Here is an 18,570-nt window from a genome sequence, read left to right on the forward strand (position 1 = left end):
CCAATTATCTAACGCGTGGCGTGGCGTTAGGACGGCAACTTACAAATTCCCTGTGTTCGTTTTATTTTCTACTGGCTTTGTAGAGCAGGCATGTAGGAAACTACCAGGTGCAGACTAGTTCATACCTTCGTGATGTTAGCATCAAGTTAACCAGAATATTTGTGGAATTTTTTCCCCCTCTTCTAATAGACGAAGGTCAATTTTTGTGTTTCTGACTCAGAATTCCACCAATTTGACCTATTATTATCCTCGTATGTATATTACAACTGAGTGCTGAATCAGATTTGCTAAACAGAATAAATGGCTCTAATTATAAAAGTTGGAAGTCATTAAAATTATCACAATATATTTAATAACAAAATTTCCCTCTTTTATTATTAATACTGAAAAATCTCCATAAATCACATTCTTTTTCTACTATGATTCTTGATTCATAGGGTCCTTCAAACAGCAGTACAACATGCACTGGACTGTGTGAGCCCTACACCTGATCAAGGGACACAACTCTCTGAAGTACCGCAAAGGCCCCGCTGATGGCCAGATCTGTACCGCCCGTGGTCTGGGGCTGAGGACTCAACTCCTAGAAATTAGGAGCTGGTGGCAGGGTGGTGGCCACCTAGGAGCACTTGCCGGGCAGGTGCGGGGCATGTGGGAGCACACGCAGTTAATGCCCACCGTCTCCTGACCGTGGTGCTGTTAACCCAGTAAACTCTATTAGGCCTAAAGCAACTGTATCCCTCAAGGACCAGGAGAAGCAAACACTACGGTCTATCCCGCCCATGAAACAAAACTTTTCAAACTCCCCGAAGGGGAAAGCCATTCTTTCAAGGTGGTTTTTAAAAACATGACATCTACCACTATACAGACAAATCCACTTAACTCACTCTTGTATGACATGATCATAATATTTTGAAATCTACCATGACCATTTCCCAACTGTATTTTCTCAACAGCATAATCACTGCATTTCATACCATGAAGCTGCACGCTGCAGACATTTGGTGGCATCTCTGAGACGCACCTTTTGCTCTCTTTTAGCTCCGAGTCCTTGCTTCTGGTCATTTCCCCCTTCTACGGCAATCAACTCTTCCTAGTAGAATTTCTGGAGCCTTCTTTCAAAGGCCAAATATTTAAACTAAGTTGCCTAAACCAAAACATCCTTAAATCAACTGAACATTTAACTGTGATGTGTGTGTATTTTCTTCATGATCCGGGCTTTTAGTTACTCTTAAGATATACTCCTAATTTTAACACAACTTAGTATATATATATTTTCTCAAGGATTTTTTTTTTAATTAAAGTAAAAGAACATAACCTGTGGCCTAATCTAGTCTCAAGTTTCATGGACACAACTCCTTATAAGCCAAAAGTTGTTTTGTTGTTGTTAAAAACCATACACATTAACAGAGTACAAAAGCAAAAATGTTATTTTAAATTCCCCCAAACAAATAAGATCCTGTATTTAGAATGACTGGTCAGATTCACATTTTCTGCCTATCAGTTCAAAGAAAGCAACTATAGACATTGGATCAATACTGAACCATAACCACTAACCCAGAGAGGTAAGATTTATTGCAAAATGCCCCTTGAGATGGTGGTTATTAATTAAATCCAGAATTCACTGCTTTCACAACGACCATGTGGGATTTGGGCACTCACCTGCTACGCTCAGGTGAATGAGCGGGCTGGTCTTGTTCTCCCCGTTCCTCTCGTTGACAGCCTGCACGTAGTAAGCCCCTGCGTCGCTGGCCGTCGCTGCCAGGATCACCAGCTGGTTCTCCAGCGTGATGGCTCTGCGTCAGGGAAGACAAGAGACAGTGTCAAGGCCGGCCCATGGAGCGTCGTACTTGTAAGACAGGTTAATTTACCAGGCCGACCATAGGCAGTGTCCAGAGTTGTTATTGTTGCTGTTCTTGTTTTAAAGGTTAAAAAAAGATCTGGAAGGACAAAAACAAATCCCCAGGCCGACCTGAGGAAAGAGGTGGCGGCTGAGCCTGCTGAGGTCCAATGCTGTGCTGGCTTCTGCCAGGGGCCTGGGAGCCCCAGGCACCACGTCCGTACCAACCCTGTGCAGAAGATGGCCTTCTGGAACATACACATCCAGAGTTTGTTGCAACTCAAAGGTTCCTCTGGGAATTCGTAACGAGACACGTTAGAAGAAACTCTGGAAGAGCTGGCCTTTTTCTTTCAGGCAGGGCTCTGTGATCACACTGGACCGCCAAACCCTGGACCCGGGGTGATGAAATTTATTGTGATTTCTCCACTCCCAGGGAGCCTCATTAGAGATTTTGTACATCTATTTATAGACTAACGGGTAGAAGAAAATTTGTTAGTGGGCACAGTGCTGACCTCTTCAACTCAATTTCCCCATAATTACTAACCCCAGGGCTGCATATTCTCCACCTCTGCTATCTCTCCACAACCTCAGGTGCTGACCAACAGTCTAGGTGATCATCCCTGAACCCTTCTCATATATTCCAATTCTACTGTGTAAAGGAATCTCTGAGACACATTTGGCCCACCCTCCTTCTCTTAAAAAATGAGAAAACAGAGGATCAGAGAGGTTAAGTTGTTTTTCCAAGGTAAAACAGCAAGGTAACAATACCAGAGGGAGGACTAGGTCTTCTCACATGTAGACTGGTGCTCTGCCAACCATACCATACACAGACTCTCGCCCTTACTTACTTAAAAGAAGAAGAAGAAGAACAGCAAAGACACAAATTCCATAAATCCAAATAATCTTTCAGTAAATGGGTGTCCCAGTATCCTTTGCTCATGTTATAGTTCTATATTCTTTTTACTAGTTAAGGAGGTTGCAGGGTAGAACCTGCTAAAAATCAAAAACAAAAAAAACAAAGGTAAGTGATCTTCTCCTTGGCTGGTGAAGTGCACTTTGAGGGTCAGACACATTCTGAGCACCAAAATGTCATTCAGCCTACACTCTCGTGCTCAAAACACTAGGAAACTCCTGGGACCCTGGAGCCCACAGCTGCGTCACTCTGTGGATGAACAGTTTTATTTGTTCATTGTTAATGCTAGATAGTCATAGCCCTTCTAGAGTCAGCTAAACTAAGATCTCTATTCTAGTAACATAAAAAAAACACGCAGGATATAAAATCGGGGCCTCAGATGTAAATTCGGTGCCTCAGACGTAAAACTGGGGTCACTGATGTAAATCCGTGACCTCGGATGTGAATCCGGGACGCAGATGCCTGTCAAGCCCAGGCGGAGTCCCTGGAGTGCTGGGCGGTGTGGGCGGCACAGATGGCCCGGCTCTGACCCTGAGGACACCAGCCACTCTACCCCTCCGGCAGCTCCGGGTCCCCATTGCCACGCACCAGCCAGGTGGTTCCAGGGATCAGGATGTCCGTGTCTTTGGGGGACCATTACTTCGCCTGCCACATGCTTGTGGGATCTTGGTTCCCAGGCCAGAGGTCGGGCCCGAGCTTCTGTGGTGGGAGCTCCAAGTCCAAACTGCTGGACTAACAGAGAACCTCAGACCCCAGGGAATATCAATCGGAGTGAGGCTGCCCAGAGGTCCTCCTCTCAGCACCAAGATCCAGCTCTATCCAACTGCCTGCAAACTCCACTGCTGGACGTCTCAGGCCAAACAACCAGTAAGACAGGAATATAGCACCTCCCATCAAAAAAAAAAAAAAAAAAAGAAACAACAAAAAAATATGTTACAGACAAAGGAGCAAGATAAAAACCTACAAGACCAAATAAATGAAGATGAAACAGGCAACCTACCTGAAAAAGAATTCAGAGTAATGATAGTAAAGATGATCCAAAAGCTCAGAAACAGAATGGAAAAAACACAAGAAACATTTAACAAGGATCTAGAAGAACTAAAGAGCAAACAAACAGTCATGAACAACACAATTACTGAAACTCTAGAAGGAATCAATAACAGAACAACTGAGGCAGAAGAACGGAGAAGTGAGCTGGAAGCTAAAATGGTGGGAATAACTGCCAGGAAGCAGAATAAGGAAAAAAGAATGAAGAGAACTGAGGACAGCCTCAGACCCTCTGGGACATTAAACAACCAACATTCGAATAATAGGGGTCCCAGAAGAAGAAGAGAAAAAGAAAGGGTCTGAGAAAATATTTGAAGAGATTAGAGTTGAAAACTTCCCTAACATGGGAAAGGAAACAGTCAGTCGAGTCCAGGAAGCACAGAGAGTCCTATACAGGATAAACCCAAAGAGAAACAAGCTGAGACACATATTAATCAAACCATCAAAAATTAAATACAAAGAAAAAGTATTAAAAGCAGCAAGGGAAAAGCAACAAATAACATAAGGTTAACAGCTGATTTTTCAGTAGAAACTCTGCAAGCCAGAAGGGAGTGGCAGGACATATTTAAAGTGATGAAAGGGAAAAACCTACAACCAAGATTACTCCACCCAGCAAGGATGTCATTCACATTCAATGGAGAAATTAAAACCTTTACAGATAAGCAAAAATTAAAGAGAACTCAGCACCACCAAACCAGCTTTACAACAAATGCTAAAGGAAGGAAACACAAGAGAAGGAAAAGACCTACAATAACAAACCCAAAACAGTTAAAAAATGGTAATAGGAACCTATATATTGATAATTACCTTATTTGTAAATGGATTAAATACTCCAACCAAAAGACACAGACTGGCTGAATGGATACAAAAACAAGACCTGTACATATGCTGTCTACAAGAGACCCACTTCAGACCTAGGGACACATACAGACTGAAAGTTAGGGGAGGGAAAAAGATATTCCATGCAAATGGAAATCAAAAGAAAGCTGGAGAAGCAATTCTCATATCAGGCAAAATATACTTTAAGATAAAGACTATTACAAGAGACAAAGAAGAACACTACATAATGATCAAGGGATCAATCCAAGAAGAAGATATAACAATTGTAAATATTTATGCACCCAACATAGGAGCACCTCAATACATAAGGCAAATGCTAACAGCCATAAAAGGGGAAATCAACAGTAACACAATAATAGTCAGGGACTTTAACAGCCCACATCCACCAATGGACAGATCATCCAAAATGAAAATAAGGAAACACAAGCTTTAAATGACACATTAAACAAGATGGACTTAATTGAAATTTTTAGGACATTCCATCCAAAAACAATAGAATACACTTTCTTCTCAAGTGCTCATGGAACACTGTCCAGGATAGACCATATCTTGGGTCACAAATCAAGCCTTGATAAATTTAAGAAAACTGAAATCGTATCAAGTATCTTTTCCGACCACAATGCTATGAGACTAGATATCAATTACAGGAAAAAAACTGTAAAAAATACAAACACATGGAGGCTAAACAATACACTACTAAATAACCAAGAGATCACTGAAGAAATCAAAGAGGAAATCAAAAACTACCTAGAAACAAATGACAATGAAAACACAAAGATCCAAAACCTATGGGATACAGCAAAAGCAGTTCTAAGAGGGAAGTTTATAGCAATACAATCCTACCTCAGGAAACAAGAAAAATCTAAAAATAAACAACCTAACCATACACCTAAAGCAAGTAAAGAAAGAAAAACAAAAAACCCCCAAAGATAGCAGAAGGAAAGAAATAATAAAGATCAGATCAGAAATAAATGAAAAAGAAATGAAGTAAATGACAGCAAAGATCAATAAAACTAAAATCTTGTTCTTTGAGAAGATAAACAAAATTGATAAACCTTTAGCCAGAGTCATCAAGAAAAAAAGGGAGAAGACTCAAATCAACAGAATTAGAAATGAAAAAGGAGAAGTAACAACTGACACTGAAGAAATTCAAAGGAGAGAATACTACAAGCAACTATATGCCAATAAAATGGACAACCTGGAAGAAATGGACAAATTCTTAGAAAAGCACAACCTTCTGAGACTGAACCAGGAAGAAATAGGATATATAAACAGACCAATCACAAGCACTGAAATTGAGACTGTGATTAAAAATCTTCCAACAAACCAAAGCCCAGGACCAGATGGCTTCACAGGTGAATTCTACCAAACTTTTAGAGAAGAGCTAACACCTATCCTTCTGAAGCTCTTCCAAAATATAGCAGAGGGAGGAACTCTGCCAAACTCATTCTACGAGGCCACCATCACCATTATACCAAAACCAGACAAAGATGTCATAAAAAAAGAAATTATAGGCCAATATCACTGATGAACATAGATGCAAAAATCCTCAACAAAGTACTAGCAAACAGAATCCAACAACACATTAAAAGGATCATACACCATGATCAAGTGGGATTTATCCCAGAAATGCAAGGATTCTTCAATATACACAAATCAATCAATGTGATACACCATATTAACAAATCGAAGGATAGAAACCATATGATCATCTCAATAGATGGAGAAAAAGCTTTTGAAAAAATTCAACACCCATTTATGATATAAACTCTCCAGAAAGTAGGCATGGAGGGAACCTACCTCAACGTAATAAAGGCCATATATGACAAACCCACAGCCAACATCACTCTCAATGGTGAAAAATTGAAACCACTTCCTCTAAGATCAGGAACAAGACAAGGTTGCCCACTCTCACCACTATTTTTCAACATAGTTTTGGAAGTTTTAGCCACAGCAATCAGAGATGAAAAAGAAATAAAAGGAATCCAAATCGGAAAAGAAGTAAAACTGTCACTGTTTGCAGATGACATGATACTATACACAGATAATCCTAAAGATGCTACCAAAAAACTACTAGAGCTAATCAATGAATTTGGTAAAGTAGCAGGATACAACATTAATGCACAGAAATCTCTGGCATTCCTATACACTAATTATGAAAAATTTGACAGAGAAATTAAGGAAACACTCCCATTTACCATTGCAACAAAAAGCATAAAATACCGAACCTACCTATGAAGGAGACAAAAGACCTGTATGCAGAAAACTATAAGACACTGATGAAAGAAATTAAAGATGATACAGACAGATGGAGAGATATACCATGTTCTTGGATTGGAAGAATCAACACTGCGAAAATGACTATGCTACCCAAAGCAATCTACAGATTCAATGCAATCCCTATCAAGTTACCAATGGCATTTTTCACAGAACTAGAACAAAAAAATTCACAATTTGTATGGAAACACAAAAGACCCCGAATAGCCAAAGCAATCTTGAGAACAAAAAACAGAGCTGGAGGAATCAGGCTCCCTGACTTCAGACTATACTACAAAGCTACAGTAATCAAGACAGTATGGTACTGGCACAAAAACAGAAATACAGATCAATGGAACAGGATAGAAAGCCCAGAGATAAACCCATGCACATATGGTCACCTTATGTTTGATAAAGGAGGCAAGAGTATACAATGGAGAAAAAACACCCTCTTCAATAAGTGGTGTTGGGAAAACTGGACAGTTACATGTAAAAGAATGAAATTATATCACTTCCTACCACCATACACAAAAATACACTCAAAATGGATTTAAGACCAAAAGGTAAGACTGGACACTATAAAACTCTTAGAGGAAAACAGGAAGAACGTTTTTTGACATAAATCACAGCAAGATCCTTTTGACCCACCTCCTAGAGAAATGGAAATAAAAGCAAAAATAAACAAATAGGACCTAATGAAACTGAAAAGCTTTTGCAGAACAAAGGAAACCATAAAAAAAGACGAAAGGACAACCCTCAAAATGGGAGAGAATATTTGCAAACGAAGCAAGTGACAAAGGATTAATCTCCAAAATATACAAGCAGCTCATGCAGCTCAATATCAAAGAAACAGACAACCCAATCCAAAAATGGGCAGAAGACCTAAATTGACATTTCTCCAAAGAAGATATACAGATGGCCAACAAACACAAGAAAAGATGCTCAGCATCACTAATCATTAGAGAAATGCAAATCAAAACTACAATGAGGTATCACCGCACATCAGTCAGAATGGCCATCATCAAAAAATCTAGAAACAATAAATGCTGGAGAGGGTGTGGAGAAAAGGGAACCCTCTTGCACTGTTGGTGGGAATGTAAATTGATACAGCCACTATGGAGAACAGTATGGAGGTTCCTTAAGAAACTAAAAATAGAACTACCATATGACCCAGCAATCCCACTACTGGGCATATACCCAGAGAAAACCATAATTCAAAAAGAGTCATGTACCACAATGTTCATTGCAACGCTATTTACAACAGCCAGGACACGGAAGCAACCTAAGCGTCCATCAACAGATGAAATGGATAAAGAAGATGTGGCACATATATACAATGGAATATTACTCAGCCCCTAGAAAGAAACGAAATTGAGTTATTTGTAGTGAGGTGGATGGACCCAGAGTCTGTCATACTGAGTGAAGTAAGCCACAAAGAGAAAAACAAATACTGTATGCTAACACATATATATGGAATCTAAAAAAATGGTTCCGATGAATGTAAGGGCAGGACAGGAATAAAGACACAGACATGGAGAATGAAACTGAGGACACGGAGAGGGGGCAGGGTTAACTGGGTTGAAGTGAGAGAGCGGCATGGACATATATACACTACCAAATGTAAAATAGATAGCTAGTGGCAGCAGCTGCATAGCAAAGGGAGATCAGCTCGGTGCTTGTGACCACCTGGAGGTGTGGGATAAGGAGGGTGGGAGGGAGATGGAAGAGGGAGGGGATATGGGGACATGTGTATGCATATAGCTGATTCACTTTGTTGTACAGCAGAAACTAACACAACATTGTAAAGCATTTATACTCAAATAAAGATGTTAAAAAAACATGCAAAATAAATAACTTCCCATAAGAAATTTTAGCATAATAAAACTTTTTCTTCCTGCTACCTCCTAAAACCTTTTTCAAAACCTCTTGATTTTCAGACATTTTATGAGATTATCTTAAGAAGTTTCTGCTTATTCAGGGTTCCCTCAGGATATATTACATTTTGAGGTCTCTACGACTAACTTACCTCATTTCTCATTTAGGAAAATTTCCCTATTAAGAAGTTTTCAATTTTTAGTCCCATAAAAATATTTCAAAAAAGCTTTACTATAATTATTTATGATTCCTTTATAGATTCCTTTATAGAACCATAGAAATTGTTCCATTTTATTTTAGTATATGTTACACAGACACCTAAAATTAAATGTGAATATTTATTACACGTGAAGTTACACATTTAATAGTACAATTTAAAAACTGAATATATCATAACTTTTTTCTTTAACATCTGATTTTTGCCATACTAATTTCAAATATGCCTATTATTCCTCAGAATTATTCTCCAAAAAGTCCATTAATTCTCTGTATTATTTATGACGTTGTTTCAAGGGTATTGAAAATTAAAAAGTACATAAAGAATAGAAATATTAAAGTTTACATCTGTTATAATTTATAGATTTAAGCTCATTTTTGCTTTTAAATTTCAGTAGTAAAGTCAAAAGTCATGAAGAAAAACCTATCTATTGCCAAAAAGAACACCACAAAAATGCCCAAACTTTAGAGAACATTAGATTAATGAGGATCAATTCCCCAGAAGACTCTATTCTTTTTTCCTATCCATCTCTTTCTGAACAGGGCATTTCTACAAAAGAAACAGATTTTCTTAAAGAAAACTAAAATATCTAAAAACGTTCATCAAATTCAAAATTCTGGTGATTGTAATGATTCTGATTGCAATGTATTAAGAAGATTGTAATGTAATGTATTAATGATTCTGTTGTAATGCTTAAGAAGAAGAACAAGTTTTAAAGATAATGAAGTAGGTACCAAGTAGTGCGTAAACAAAAGGAGAAGGAAGGACAGAATTTTGAGAATCAGAACAAATTAGACCACAGTCTGAATGTAATGATGAGAAGCAAGCTAAGAGATCCTTTAAGATGACCCTTATATTTGTTCATAAAATATTCAGTGATAACTTTAGGTTACTACGTTGGGGCTGACTTCCAACGTCTACTCCACATTCCACCCTTTGACAGCAGCACTGTGGTGTGAGAACTGACCCCACCTGGGGGTCAAGGTTATCCAATCCCTCCTGCTAGTGACTAACAGAGGAAACAAGGCTTAAGCCAGTCAGCCTACAGCATATACCTGGGGACTGTCATTGGTCTGGGGTGGCCACAGCTAAGTTAGCTCATCAGATCCATGGGCAGGATCTCCATCCCACGGCTGGGGCTCAGGCTTTTTCTCCCTCCACTAGATGTGAACAAGGAAGCATGTTGCCCCAGATGTTCAAGGTGACAATTTTATGGCTGTGAGGGGAACAACCTTAATATGAAGCTGACCATGTTAGTGGCAGGACAAAGAGAATGGAAAGCACCCAGGTCCTTGACCTTGAGAACCTGGTGGGATCAGTGAACTGTCCTGCAGGCCTTCTTGTCTCTGGACTTCTCATTTCATGAGGTAATGTACGTTACTACTGCTTAAACGTGTTAAGTTAGGGCTTCTGTTACTAGAAGTGAAATACATCCTGATACAGATTCAAAACAGCATACACAATAGCATCAATTTAGGGTTAAAAAAAAAACCCAAAGAAAACCTAAAACGTGTATACTCTAGAGTGCATAGAAAAATAATCCCATATATCAGTCTATCTATATGTATACATGAAATGTTAACAGTGGCCAGCTCTGAGTAGAAAGATTCCAAGTTATTTTCTTTCAATTTGTTTTTTAAAATATTTTTCCAATTTTTCCATAAGAAATATCACTTTAGTTATCCAACGAAAAATTTTCAAATTGAATGTAAAGGTATGCTAAGTAATTATGGTAGCAAAGTTTAATAATTTGTCCGTATTTATGAACTATGTGGCTTTTACTATAATGTAATTCCAAAGTACTAATTTAAAACTTACACTGGTTTTATAGGAAAATTACAGTATTAAGCCAGAGATTTTCTTTTAACTTTATTAAAATAACTATGTATGGTTTTATGTAAAATTATTTCCTTAGTGTTTCCCATCTTAATTCTACATTTCAAAATGAAGTCTTATAATTCTAACTTCTAATTCCATGGAATAATCATAAAGAAAATAAGAAAAAAAAATGAAAGCACTTAGTCCAGTATGGGTGAAGTGTGCTGCAGCTCAGGAAGCCAGAATGCTGGATCCATAAAGAGGAAGTTAGAGGGTCACCAGCTACGGACTGTGAGCGCGGGGTGGGGGGTGGGGGGTCATGTGGCCAGCTGCCCTTAATAGTGGGGATTCCTGACCAAGGAAACACTGCAGTTCCACAGAAGAAGACTCGTTCGAATGGACATTCTCTAAGTGCTTTGGGTTAACACTCGATTCTCACAGCACCTTCCTGAGGCAGTGGGCTAAATAAGAACTCTCCGTTTCGGAAAAGATGAAACCTCCCAGGAGCTACTGGGGGTCTTTGACCATCAGCATCGATCAACAACACCTGTGGGGGAAAAGACCCCTGGGAACTGGGCTCCTACCCCCAAAGCTTATGCACTTCGTGTACGGGGCTGGGGGGAGGGGAGTGGGCACCCAGCTGGGATATGGTCAAGCGTGCTTCCCCCAACACTAGCCAACACTGAGGAGACGAGGCATTCCCCGCGCCATACAGAGCATCTGCTTTCAGAGCTGTGACACTTATTAATTCTTGAAGCGCCAGATTTACGGTTGATGAAAACAGCCCAGGGTGTGCCTGCTCAGATGATGACGGGAACGTCAGGGTATATGTTCCCTTGGATTGCCATGGGGACAGGACCAAATACCCGCATTCACTATTTAGCCACTATCTGCATCCCCAGGCCTGACTTGCGTGGAGGGAATACAACCTGAAACCAGGTACACACCGCCCATGTTCCATGGCGCTTAGATGTGATATGTTTACAAACCATGAGAAGTAACAGGAAACAATAACTTTCCCTTAAGAGCAGTTTTGGGCCCAAAGGGAGGAGTTCCAGGGGGTACCACCCAAAATTTCCATGATGTACATCAAAACTTTCAATGTAACCCGTCCTTCTGCTTTCATAAAAAAATAAAGTGTCTTTGATATTTAATCTTTGACACTTTTTTTTTTTAAGTTTTTATTTATTTGTTTATTTTTGGCCATGTTGGGTCTTAGTTGCTGCGCAGGCTTTCTCTAGTTGCCGCGAGCGGGGGCTACTCTTCGTTGTGGTGTGCGGGCTTCTCATTGCGGTGGCTTCTCTCGTTGCAGAGCACGTGCTCTAGGATCACGGGCTTCAGTACCTGTGGCTCACAGGCTCAGTAGTTGTGGCTTGCGGGCTCTAGAGCACAGGCTCAGTAGTTGTGGCGCACGGGCTTAGTTGCTCTGTGGCATGTGGGATCTTCCCAGACCAGGGCTCGAGCCCGTGTGCCCACCATTGGCAGGTGGATTCTCAACCACTGTGCCACCAGGGAAGTCCCGATCTGTGACACTTTAAACACACAGCAGGATGGTAATACAAACACTGATACATACATTATGATGAAAATTCGGTGAAGGGTTCAGTAAAATAAGGGCTTTGCCCATAAAATATAAAAGTATAATTTGGGTCTGTGGTTTCACTATTACAAATGTCAAAGCAGCATTTGATTAGTTTGAATTGTCATTTGATTACATCTTTTAAAAAATCAGAGTGCAGAAAAATGCAGAACGTTAGTTCTTAAGCCCTTAAAAATAAAAACAAAACATTTAAAATATTCCCCATTTTAATTAAACAACTTTTTAATGGGCTGGTTCTAAGGTTTAGTGCTCTGAGGATAATCAGGATCTCAGGCCTCGCAGTTTAATAGCAAAGGTCAAAGCAGACAACTTCAAAATTGATGAGCTTCCCTTACTTGTGCAATTAGGAGATCTCAAATTGCTTCCCAGTAGTTCTGGCCATAATGAGTCTCTGGATACTCAATAAATGTTAAGGCACCGGAATGACATGTTTACTTAGTCAAGAAGTAAACACTTGTTGCTGACCATTTGTTCTGGGTGCAAGAAGAACATTTTATTTATCTATCTATCTATCTATTTATTTATTTATTTTTGGCTGCATTGGGTCTTCATTGTTGCACGCGGGCTTTCTCTAGTTACGGCGAGCAGGGACTACTCTTTGTCGCGGTGCACGGGCTTCTCACTGCAGTGGCTTCTCTTGTTGCGAAGCACGGGCTCTAGGCATGCGGGCTTCATTAGTTGTGGCTCGTGGGCTCAGTAGTTGCGGCTCACGGGCTCTAGAGCACAGGCTCAGTAGTTATGGTGCACGGGCTTAGCTGCTCCATGGCATGTGAGATCTTCCCGGACCAGGGCTCGAACCCATGTCCCCTGCATTGGCAGGTGGATTGAACCACTGCGCCACCAGGGAAGTCCAAGAAGAACACTTTAAAAGCAAGTGAAGAAGGGCTTCCCTGGTGGCGCAGTGGTTGAGAGTCCACCTGCCGATGCAGGGGACACGGGTTCGTGCTCCGGTCCAGGAAGATCCCACATGCCACGGAGGAGCTGGGCCCGTGAGCCATGGCCGCTGAGCCTGCGCGTCCGGAGCCTGTGCTCCGCAACGGGAGAGGCCACAACAGGAGTCAGAACTTGGGAGACGTCTGAAGGTGCTGGGCGGGCGTGGAGGAAGGGCCAGAGCCAAGGGGTGCAGGTGCCCCAGGAGGCTGCAAAAGGCCCGGAAACAGGTTCTCCCCACACCTTCCAGAAAACACAGCCCTACTGACACCTTGATTTTAGCCCAGTGAGACCAATTTCGGACTTCTGACACCCAGCCAGAACTGTAAGATAGCAAATCTGTGTTAAGTCACTATGTTTGTGGTAGTATATTATAGCAATAATGGAAAACTAATACTCCTGAAAAGTTTCAGTTTTCTGGGCTCCCGATTCTTCACCTCTGAAATGAGAGATTCCCTACCTAGCTCACAGAGTTGTGTGTACTGAAAAAAATCCGTGGAAGGTATGTCTATGTGCTAAGCATAGGACCTGACACTATAAATATTCAACAATGTTCTTCCCAATGTGACACAAATCCAAACTTATGGCCAAACTGATTCAGGGCTTCCTCTGACAGACTCTGGGCAGCATTTATTCAGTTATTTGTGATAAGAATAAAAGAGAAGATTTTTAATCAAAAGCATTCATAATCTTCCTGTTTCTGTACTTTGGGGCCCTAGTGAGCAGTCTGGGGTAACAGCAGAGATCTAGGAAGGAGGAGGGCCTCGGGGAGTCACACTGAGAAGAGAAACTGAAATGCAGAACTGACCCAGAGAGGAAGGGGAGGGGCGAAGAGGCCAGGCTGGCTACGAGGAGAGAGGATGTGAAGTGACGACTGCGGTTCATCTGAATTTTGTAATTCTTGGAGAGACTGGTAGTGATTTCAATTGCTTTGACAATATTTCTTTTTTGGATGGGCTGTATTATGTTTTTTGGCTTTGCCATCAAGCAGGGATAGCACAAGATCTGTTCCATTCACGTGTTCATTCATTCGCTCATTCACTCATTTAATCATGTGACAAACAACTATTGAGTCCTTATTGGAAAGCGTTCTGACCGATCAGAGGGTATAAGGGGGGGTTCATCGGTCTCCACACTCCAGTGGGGGCTGTGTGGTCAGGCGGCTGTCACAATGGCTTAAAGTGCTGGCTCCAACCCTGACCCCAGACTGTGGTCTCTAAATGTTGTTTCCACAAAAAGGAACCAGGGCCTTTTGGAGAAATGACTAATTATGGGTCTGGGGCAGGAAATGTACAAGATGAGCCTTGAACATCTGGTATCACATAGTGGGGAAACAATCAAAGACAAGGTCGCATCAAAAGGACTCAGGAATCAACCTGAAGAAGCTCCCACTGCCCTAAAAGGGCACAATTTGGCAGCAATAAGACGTCCCACAAATCAGATAAAAAGAAATAAACTGTCTCAACCTCTGGATAACATAGTCTCCATAGAAAATACCGAGAAATCTACCAAAAACAAACCCCCAAACAACTCATGGAACTAGTAAGTGATTTCTGCAAAGGTTTCACGATACAAGATAGGTATACAAAAACCAACTGTATTTCTATATAGCAGCAACAAGCATGCAAAAATCAAAATTAAAAATACAATACCATTTATAATGGCTCAACAGAAATACTCAGGTGAAAATAGAAACAGGATTCCTATGTGAAAAACTACAAAAAACACCAAAGAAAGAAAACAAAACTCTAAATAAATGAAAAGACATACGGAGTTCATAGACTGGAAAACTCAACAAAGTAAAGATTTTAGTGTTCTCCAAACAGGTCTATAGATTTAACATGATTCCTATCAAAACCCCAGAAATATTTTTTGTGGATGTAGGAAAGATATTTTTAAAATTAATACGGAAGGTAAAGAAATTAAAATGGTTAAAACAATTTCGAAAAAGTATGAAGGATCACTCTACCTGATGTTAAGATTTACTATATAACACAGTTATCGGAACAGTGTGGTATTGACAGATGAAAAGACACATAGATCAAGAGGATACAGACAGGGGCACCACGTGCAAAGGCCCTGGGAGGGGACAGGCGTGTTGTGTTACCACACGGCAAAGGAAGCCATGAAGGCGGGAGCAGACACAGCAAGGAGACAGGGAAGGAGACGCGATGGGAGCAGCCATGCTGTCTGGAACTTTGCAGACCTTCCTTACTCAGGAAAGCTTATCAATGGGAAGGGGCTGCAGTTTATTGCTCTGAGGTCCTTCTTCGTCCTTTGGTCAAGCTTGGTGACCAGAGCCTCAGGGTTGAGGAGGAAGGAGGAAGGAGACGGGGATACTGACGACACACTGACGATGCGCAGTGGGAATAAATAAGCTCTATAAGTGTAGCTCCAAGAACTCAAATGCAGAGCTGAGGCCAGGCAGGGGATTTTGCAAAGAAGGATGAAACAACTCAGTGGACGCTAAGGGTCAGGGAACAGGAATTTATGCTTTTAATTATAACCTTGCAGTGATACTGAGAAGAGAATAAATTTCATACCCTATTCTCTAAAATAAAAGTAGAGACGTTTAAGAAAAGTTTCCATTAAAGCTACCACAGTGTAAAAAGCAAGAAACAAACAAACAAAAAAGGGTATGGTGATAAAATATTACTTCAAGCTATAAAAAATAACCTGTTACATGAAACAGCTAACTACATAATAATGCCTCATAAATGAAACAGTAATGTGTCTTATATTATTGGTGTGGCTAGTTTAACTGTGCCTTGGGAGGTGGTAGTAAAAAAAAAGGAATTTGCTAAAAACTAGATTTCATTGTGCGAATATCTGACTTTGGGCCATTTCAGTTAGCTAAGAACAAAGCAGTCAGTTAATACGAAAAGAAAGTTGAAGGGCGTTAGCTCAACGAGAACCAAGAATTCTGACAGTAACAACTCTGCCGAAGCAAGAACGGCCAGGCTGGCCTGCTGGTATAGCCAGGCTTCTGACACGCCTGTGCAGGTCTGTAAGATAACTCAAATGGTACCAAGGACTCTGCTCTTTTGATGCAGGAATAGGGCGATCGTGTATGTAGGAAAGACACACGTGAAAAATTGAATGCTGCTGTAATTTTGAGTCATTTGGGATGTGAAGAAAACTACAAGTATAGTGAAGAGCACATCAATACAGCTAGAAGTTGTCCTCGATGAATTTTACACACACACACACACACACACACACGACATTATCCAAATACCAAGAGATTTAAAGCAATAAGAAAACAGAATTGCTTCATTCCCTTCTAAGATTAGACACACAGGCTAGAAGTTTTCTAATAGAGTCCACTAGGCTATAAAGTAGAAGGCCTGATCAACTGAAAGGTTGGGGACGGGGTGCTCAACAAGAAACATCTGGTTTTTATTGTATATATTTGAAGGTTACAATGAATCCTGTGCAGGGACCGAAAGAGTTACATAGTTCTGGAAAGGTATATTGTCCCATCACATCCAGACAAGAGACCAAACCTAACCTAGAAAAGGAAGAAAGTGTAGAATTAACTAGGAAAAAAAAAAAAAAAAAAAGAACCAAGCATCCAGGTTATAGTAACTTAGTAAAGTAAATTTTAAAACAAATACCAAAAGCAAAGAATTCCAAATTTTCTATTTTGAAGAACGTGTAAAAGGCAAGGGTAGAGAGAAATTCAGGGCCCATATCTGTCAATTTCAGAATAAATGGTATCTAACATACTCATATGCCATTAGCATGGAGAAGCCAAGCGAATACAGTGATTAGGAAAACGGAGGGGAAGGCCACACTTCCACGTAAGAGAATTACTGGGTCCTAAAGATATAACATTTCTTTCCAGGTTTAGTTGTAAAGTTTAACAAAATTCTAAAGAACACCCCAATTGAACCTTCTGAAAATGGAAAATAGCTAAAATTAGTGAGCAAAACCTTAAGAAGAAACAGGGTATTTGTAAAACCTCAAAGTGTGTACCCAAAATACTTATCAACTTTTTGTGGTGGTTTTAACTTATGTCCACAAATCCTTTGATTCTCTTCTCTCCAGTAGGTGAAGCTTACTCTTCTCTTGGGTGTGGGCTAGGCTGTAATTGGCCTCTAAGAACAGAACAAGGAAAAGGAAAAATCCTAACTTCCCAGTGGACAAACCCGCTGACAGCACCTTAACCAGCTGACCAAGACTAATGTCACCTCGTGACTGATGTTGACATTACGAGGCCCTGATAGGATGAGGAGAAGTTCACCTCCCTGGGATTTTTCCCCCCAAATCTATAACCCCAACCTAATCATGAGAAAACATCAGACAAGCCCAAATTTTGGGGCACGTTACAAAACAAGTAACCAGGGCCCTTCAAGAGTGTAGAGGTCATGAAACACAAGAAAAGACTGAGAAACTGTCAGAGGTTGCAGGAGACTAAGGAGATGTGACGGATAAATGAAATGTGGGATCCTGGAGCAGAAAAAGGGCATTAGGAGAAAAGCTGGGAAAATGTGAATAAAGTCTCTAGCTTAGTAAATAGCACTGAAGCAACATTAATTTCTTAGTTTTGATAAATGTACTGTGGTCATACGAGATGTTAACACTTGGGGAAGCTGAGTGACGGGAACACCGGCACACTCTTACAACTCTTTCACAACTCTAAAGTTATTCCTAAATACAAAGTGTTTTAAAAAGAAATTGAACAAAGACAACAGCAAGAAATTGACATCTGTACTGAACAGAGAGCCCAAGACATACCATGGAATATATATGATTAATATGAAATAAAAGGAGAGCTATAAATCATAGGACAGGAAGGGATAATTCGACAGAACATCAGGGAAATACTGGCTAGCCTGTCAGAAAAAAAAAAAATTTAGATCCTTATTGCATGCCACACAGCAGTATAAAATTCCAATGAGATTCTCCAATGGAAAAGTCTATAAATTATGACAAACACACATGGGATATCACACAACTGCTTAAAAGAATGAATTAGAGCCCAGAAGTTGAGTTCAACGGTTTTGTGTACGTATCGTTGAATATGAAAAGTGACATAGAAAATCATATAAAGTGTGATCCAGTTTTTACAAATGGTGGCGACAAAAACTGTGCGTGTGTGTTTGTTTGTACCTGTCTACATGGAGCCACGTGACTATACAAAAAAGAATAAGAAAAGATACATATTAGGCTACTAACATGGGTTGGATGAAAAGTTAAAAAGAAGGAAGCAAAAAGAAAAAGTTGAAAAGAGG

At 40.3% G+C, this 18,570-nt stretch overlaps 1 protein-coding gene across 1 annotated transcript in view; it reads right to left on the bottom strand.

The window, feature by feature from the left end:
• SDK1 (sidekick cell adhesion molecule 1) overlaps window positions 1–18,570 on the bottom strand; it is a 529,423-nt gene that overhangs the window by 341,121 nt on the left and 169,732 nt on the right. The window contains exon 4 of the mRNA XM_060032516.1: window positions 1,660–1,793. Coding sequence (XP_059888499.1) covers window positions 1,660–1,793 — 134 coding nt within the window. The remainder of the gene's footprint in view (window positions 1–1,659; window positions 1,794–18,570) is intronic.

This window comes from Delphinus delphis, chromosome 15 (genome assembly GCF_949987515.2).
Source record: "Delphinus delphis chromosome 15, mDelDel1.2, whole genome shotgun sequence".
Classification (NCBI taxonomy): domain Eukaryota; kingdom Metazoa; phylum Chordata; class Mammalia; order Artiodactyla; family Delphinidae; genus Delphinus; species Delphinus delphis.